The sequence below is a fragment of the Tinamus guttatus genome, unplaced genomic scaffold (genome assembly GCF_059628265.1).
Source record: "Tinamus guttatus ecotype Peru unplaced genomic scaffold, ASM5962826v1 Tinamus_guttatus_pri_ptg000004l, whole genome shotgun sequence".
NCBI lineage: Eukaryota > Metazoa > Chordata > Aves > Tinamiformes > Tinamidae > Tinamus > Tinamus guttatus.
The window spans coordinates 15,911,903-15,919,037 of NW_028288538.1; the positions used below are offsets into that span (position 1 = coordinate 15,911,903).

At 53.5% G+C, this 7,135-nt stretch overlaps 1 protein-coding gene across 2 annotated transcripts in view; it reads right to left on the minus strand.

Annotated features, from left to right (window-relative positions):
• RORA (RAR related orphan receptor A) overlaps nucleotides 1-6,837 on the minus strand; it is a 334,738-nt gene extending 327,901 nt beyond the window's left edge. For both annotated transcript variants that reach the window (XM_088520231.1, XM_088520225.1), the window contains exons 1-2: nucleotides 6,663-6,837; nucleotides 5,484-5,725 (exon numbers count right to left, since the gene is read on the minus strand). In XM_088520231.1, the coding sequence (XP_088376357.1) occupies nucleotides 5,484-5,652 (169 nt within the window). In that variant the 5' untranslated portion in view covers nucleotides 5,653-5,725; nucleotides 6,663-6,837. The remainder of the gene's footprint in view (nucleotides 1-5,483; nucleotides 5,726-6,662) is intronic.
• Between the last annotated feature and the right edge of the window lie 298 nt (nucleotides 6,838-7,135).

Sequence of the window (7,135 nt, forward strand, 5' to 3'; positions counted from 1 at the left end):
AACAGCCCAGGCTATTCTTGTGTTTTTATCAGCGCAGACCATCTACGACAGACATGCTGAGGTGCTAAACCATGAGTCAGAGAAGAGAGCACAGTGTGTTAGTTCAGCTATCACAAACGACAGCACCAGCCCCTTCTTCATGTTCCATCCGAGGACGATTTTATAACTAACATTTAAACAAGCAAAAGAAGGGATCATGGATGCAGTTATGTAGAAGTGACAGGGGACTTTGTAAAGTTATAGAAAAGCCTCCTACCAGGATCGAGAGGAGCAAAAAAAGCTCACAGGCTTTGAGATGGAGTTTGATCAGTTTGTAATAGGAAACATGCAACATGGATCTAGCAACTGCAGGAGATTTGGCCTCAGTGCTCTGGAGGGGCTTCCTCTATTTACCTGTCAGAATCTGTGTGGAAAGGAAGCATGCATATAAAAATAATGACTCTGTAAAATACATTTCCAGAAGCTCTTATCAAACCTACAACTGCTCAAATATATGATACTGGAAAAAAGGAATGAGCGGAAGAGAACAAGATGGCAGAAACCTGCACACGACATGGGTAATGTGCAGCATTACTCCCGCACATCTACAAGTTTCTCCAACCTTACCTGCATGAAGCTCCACTTCTACCAAAAACTACAGAAATTGAGAGGACAGAGTCTTCCCAGTGAGCTCGGCTCCCTGCACGAGTGTAGCGTGGCCAGCGACAGAGCGAGTCCCACAGGAGGAGAACAGTGTTGCTGATCCCCACCCTGCTCAGGGAACGCAGCAGCGAGTGCAGTGGCAGCAGGACCCTGATGGCTCTGGTAGCCACGAGCTGAAGGCTCCAGACAGACAGACAGCCATGCAGGACACACGACTGCTTCCCAACACAGGAACAGAGTGCCCTAAAACGAGCGCCTTGATCCATCCTGGCAGCTCCCTGTTAACCAGCTGGGACCTGCGCCCTTCCTCTGCCTTACACTCCTGCGGGACCAGCCACCACTGCTGCCGATCACTGTTAGCTCTTCTTCATACTTAGAAGCAAGAAAACACAGAAACCATAAATAATCCTTAAGCATCAAGTCTTACACAGAGGTATCCTACTGAATTTCTACATCTGCCCCCTTTTCAAAAATATTGCAGGAAAGAATGGATCATCTGTTGAAATAATTTTAAGGCTGATTTAGCTATTTAGATTGTAATTTAAAGCTAGATTTTCCCCCCCTTTTTCACTGGGATAGCTCTCAGATTAATTGACCTCCACTGAGATCAACTAAGCCTCCTCAGAGTTCCCTCAGTGCACATTTCCATAGCTTACAAAACAAATACTAGAAAACCCAGACAACCTCCCCAAGCTGAAATTGCCCTTTCCATTCAAAAGCAGTTCTACATCCAAATCTCAAATTGTCACGCAGCCTGTTCATCTCCATTACAAAACGTGTTCTTTATTTAGTAAAATTACAGCATTTGGTTGAACGATAACAGTATTTACATACTGGTTTATGAGCTCCTGAGATGTTTCTCAAGCAAATAAAATCAGAGAGTAGGTTAAAGTTTATTGAAACAACAGAACAGCATTGTTCCTAAGAGAACAACATAGTGCTGCTATTATTGCTCCTATGCTACATGCATTTAAAACAATGTTGTCCTTTAAAGGATTCACAGCACATATCATTTACCAAAATAGCACTAAATCAGTGGTGCGTGCAGAATAGCCCTCAATGATGACAAAAGAAAGCAAAAAAAAGACAGAAAATAAACAAATTTGGAAAATTTGGAAATTCACTCCAAAAACAACATACTGAAATTGTGTAACACAACTATACTCTATGGAGTAGACTAGATACAGAAATAGAAAAAAAAAATCAAGCAATAGAGGATTAAAAGAAAAGAACAAAACAAATCCACTGATGTCACTGTCAGCGATGTCGCATCCTACTTGTGGAGTATCATACAAATTAAAACCAAACATAAAAAGCAACCCCCCTCTAAAACCAATCAGTAGAAAAAGGATTAGACTGAATGACAAGATAGTAAATTCCCAAGAAGGGTTCTGGAAAACAGCAAATACCCTCAGTAGTTCAACAGCAAGAAAGGGAGAACAAGCACCTAAACAGGGGTAGCTTTCTATTATTAAAGACCAGACATTACAGAAATATTTAAGTCCAGCACCCTCCGACAATGCGAATGCCGCCCTGAAAATATTTTTGGCGAGGCGTTCTGTCTTGATTGACATCCCACCGAGACCCAGGGCTTCGCTTCCCCCAAGCAGAGCGATTTTTTTATCAGATGAAAAACCTTTTATGTATTTCATTTTTCATGAGACAATAGCTCTCTGCTAAAAACTAGTTTATTCAATTTTCATTATTTTTAAGGGGGGTACTAAGACATGCAGCATTACGCTGTAGCCTGCAGAGAACTGCATGGATGTCAAAAGCTGTGATGGGAAGGGAAGGGCCCGGGGAGCGCTCAGTCTGCGGCCAGAGCTGCTCGGGAAGCACAAGGCTGGTTCCGGAATGGGCAGGGATGGAGATGTAATCTGCCGGACAGCGGCGGCTCTTGGGCAAACCTTAGCAATCGGCAGTGGCGGTAATAATATCCTTATTTGGGAAAAGCAGGCTTTTCTACCTGATTCCTGTTTTTTTCTGTGTGTGGTGTCATTTGTTTAACTATCAGTTTTGATACCAGACCGCGGATAATTTTCCCAGCCTCGCGGACACACACGCACGCTTCTCTATCCCCCAAAAATCATGTAACGGTTCTCAGCTTGAAAGGTGCTTTTGATAGCTCTTAATTTATGTTTTAAGTTAAGCAGTATCATACACAGTGACACAAATAGCACTACTTTAGCAAGCAAAAATCATGACATGTAAGGATTCAACCATACATGTGTAATAAAGGGAATAGAGTATTTGGAAATGCTACTGTTAGAATAACTAAAGCTGCCCGTAAGAATTCGGTCCATGACAAACTTTCCTCAATCTTCCCTCATCGATAGCCCTCTCTTCAGGCTGTTTCCTTCATCTCCTGCTTAAATCGACTGTTGAAAATTCTGATGTGCCAACCAAAGGAGTTCTGCACCAGCTGCGGCTATGATATTAAAGGACATAAAACTAGTAACACTTGAAGCATTTTTGGGAGTTTACTGAGTCAAGCAATAGGGATTTTGTACAAATAGGTGTCTGCGTGCACAGGTATACGTAAGCATCTGTGTACTGCAGGAGAATGCAGGTTGGCCAGCCTAGAGCAAGCTGCAGACCACAACGCAAAGGGCTCAGTTCTCGGGCTCAACGCAGACTTGAGCATATGAGCTTACAATGTAGATGTTCTAAAAATAGATTCACCTGTATTCATATCTGTACTAGTCACATGTTAAGGTCACACTGCTGCTCTAAGAAATCCAGCATCCTTTGAAAAGGCAAGACATCAAATCCAATCTCAATAAAACAAATAAGAGCTACAAGTCTATGGGGGTTCAGTTGCACATAACGTCTCCACCAAAGTCCCACTTTCAAGAAGGTAAAATATTAATATTGCAATGCTTTCCTGCACCGTTATGTAGCTTTGGGTTTTAAATATTAGGAAGGAATAATCACCTAGTGGGTAGGTCAGCTTACTTCCAATACTCTAATTTACGCCACATTAGCACAGAACGCCAGCTCCAATTCTCTTGCTGTTTGCACTCGAGGAGTAGACGCACATTTTCTGCCAGCTCCATTACATCATCTGAAAACCCCAAACATTTCCCTTCCGCGCGTCGCGGCCGCTCTCCCTTTCGGCCTCCCCCGTCCCCGCAACCCGTGCGGAAGCCTGGGGCTCTGTGAAGCAGCGCTCCTGCCCCGCGGAGCTGCCGCCGCCGCTGACCTTCGCGCTTTCATTCAGACTGTTACATAACGCGGCGCTCGCTGCGCGCTGCTCGGCGGGGAGGCTGCGGGAGGCCGCGTGGGCGCGGGCCCGGCCGCGCTCGCCCCGCGGGGGAGGGACATGTGGGTCAGCGGGTTAGCGGCACCAGCGCCCGCGCAACGGCGCAGCGCGGGGACAGGGCGCGGGCCGCCGGCCCGGCCCCGCAGCCGCGGCCACGCGTTACATAATTGACGCGATGCGAAGTTCCCCGCGGGCGGCGGCGCCCCCCGCTCCCCGGGGCCGCCCCGACAGCGGCCCGAAACCCGCGGGCAAATTGAGGGAATTTTCCGCAGTGTTTCTGATTAACCGCGTTACATAACCAGCTCGCATTCCACATCCACTCTCTCAAGCTCTAAATATATTCGCGCTCAGCGCGGGGCTCTCCGCGCGCACCCCGCGGCCCCCCGGCCTCCTCCGGCCGCGGCTCCGCGCCCGGCCGCGCCGCTGCCCCGCGCCGCCCGTTACGCGCGTGTGGCAGCTCGGAGCCTTTTACTGCGCGCGGCTTCCCTGCGTGGGAAGCTGCCTGGGAAGGGGGGGTGTGGCCAAAAGGGGAAAAATCCTGTAAAGCCCAGGCCAGCACATGATCAGCCATATTCCAGCCCGCAGCGCGAGCCCGCCCGCCCGCCCGGGGGGAGCCGCTCCTCGCCGGGGGCTGCTGCTCCCACCTGGCACCGACTTTTCTCCGCCTGTCACTTCTGTGAGAGGCTCCCTGCGCGCCCGCGGAGCCCGAGCTCAGTCATTTGTGCCCGTCGCCGAGCGGGGCCTCGGCGGCGCCCCCCTCCCCTCCGCTGTATTTACAACTCGTTAAAGCGGCAGCTCCCGCCGCGCCGGGCGCCCCGGCCTGCGCGCCCGCCCCGCCGCCCGGAGCCGCGGCCCGGAGCCCCCGCGCGTGGGGCCGCCGCGGAACCGCGCGGGGCTAATGCGGGAGCGGGGGTGCGCGGAGCCACCGGGCAGCGGTGGGCAGCGACCCTCGGCGAGTTGGCCGCCTTCAAGAAACAGCAGCCGCACCACGGGATCGCCAACTCCGCCGCGAAATACATCTATATGTGCATATATCTATATATTCACATATAGAATATGTGACTCGGAGCACGGGGGCAAGCAGCGTGCAGAGGAGCGAACAAGTGCCCCTAAGAGCGGCGCTCCGGACGCCCCCCTCCCCGCGCGGCTCCGCGCCAGCCCAGAAACTGTCAAACGCGGCGGGGAGAGGGAGGAGGAGGACACGGCAGCTCGGAAAGTTTGTTCCCTTCAATCCCAGCGCTCCTGCTGTTGCTTTGGACATTTATGAAATTATGTAATTTCGGGGCACGGCACCCATCCGGATACGGAGGCAATAAACGAGGGAGAGGGGGGAGCACCAAGCCGCGCTCCGTGTTTTCGCTGCCCTCGTCCCTCCTCCCGCAGCAATTAAAAGAGGAGATAAAAGTTTGGGAGGTTTTGCGGGGGGCAGGAGCGCGGCTGGCCCGCGCGCAGCGCTCCGGGAAGCGCCGCAGCGGGGCAGGGGATGAAGCGGCTGCGATTCCCCCTTCTCCCTTGCCCCCCTCTCGTCTGCCCACCCACCCGCGGCCCCGCTGCCCGGCGCCCTCCCCCGCGCTCCCACCTCTGCTGCCGCTGCTCGCGTAGCTCTGCCTGCGCACGGCGGCCGGCGCGTCGCTTTTCCGGGCAGGCTCCACGGTCACCGGCGTGTCCCTGGCGCCGGCGGCCGCCTCGGGGACGCTGCTGCCCGGCTCGCTGGCTGCTGGATCGGGGGCTGCCGGAGCGGACTCCATGTTTTTCCCAATGTAGATCGCTTGGAGATGGCGAGCTCCTACACTCCCTCTATCTTCTGTTTCCAGTGCAACTCTATGGTAGAAAAGCAGAAGGGAGAGAGTGAGCGCGATCCAGATGGGATGTGAGCTTGCCTGGCTGTGACCACAAGCAGCGCTAGCGAGAGCTGCACACCCCCCCGCCCCCGCACCCCCCGCGCCCGCCCCGCGCCCCCCGCCCCGCGCCCGCCGGAGCCCCCGGGCAGCGCGGCCGGGCCGGGCCGGGCCGGGCGGGCGCTGCGCGGGGGCCGCGGCCTGGCCGCGCACAGCCGAGGCGCGGGGGCAGCGCCGGGCGCGGGCCGGCCCCCCGCAGCGCTGCCCGCAGCCAGGGCACCCGCACGCCCGGAGCGCCCGGCTCCGGCCTCGCTGCTGCCGCTGCCGCCGGGGACCCCGCGGCGGCTGGGGGCGAAGCTGCCCCCTCTGCAGCGGCTCAACCCCCACACGCTTCTTTCGCCCTCCCTGTGCTGCGGGACTGCGAGGTTTCAGACAACATGCCCCTTCCACGGAGCACCCTTCGGAACAGGGCAAAAGGCAGCTAGCTAGCAGGGGGCCACGAAACCTCCACGTCGCATCACCCTTCAGCCTCCTGGAGCTCCTCGTCTCAGTGCTGATCCAGTCCTTGTCTATCATCCGCTTTCAAAATAACGTCTCTGTTGCCACAGAGAGCACGCTGGAGAGCACGGCCATCCTACCCCGTGGGCAGCCTGGCCCACCGAGGGGCTGGGCCGCCTGCTCAGCCCGCAAGCCGTGCATCCAAACCGCATTTGTGCTCAGCACAAAATGGCAGCTATTGGGTATAAGCAGCAGATCCGCCACCTTCTGCACACCACAGCGCAGGGACCAGGCCAGTCCTGCTCCTCTCACCACCACTCTTGGTGCATGATCAAACCCATACATGGGAACCTGGATTAATCCATGCCCTGCATTTCCGGCACCAATATTTCACTACTCTCCCAAGCAGTTGTGAAACGTACCATATATTGCGTTTGCCCCAGCAGCTTGCTGACAAAGTGGATTACATCTTGCTGTGCTAGTAGTTGTCCTTTACCATGAGCATAAAGTCTTGGATGGCTGATTTGAGGGTCCTGAGTTCCAACTACCTGTGTAGGAAAAACAAACAAACAAAAAAACCACAACATTCTGATTATCTGCTGGCTGCATGCATCTGAGGGATGAACAGAGACTGCTGAGTATATTAAGAGAAGACAGAGGAGCATCAAGAATATTTCTGCCTTTATTTCCAAACTGCATATAAATTCAAAGAGGCCAGAGCTAAACTTACGGACTTGCCCGTTCACCAAGTCTGTCTTGTTCCTAAATATTAAGTATTCAGTTACAGAAGGCCTGGAAACCCTGGGGTACTGGCATAAAAGGCTGCAAAGTTTCTCACCAGCGATGAGTCAGAAGCCATTTCAGTCCAAAGGAAACGTTTCTAGCTAATGGACCA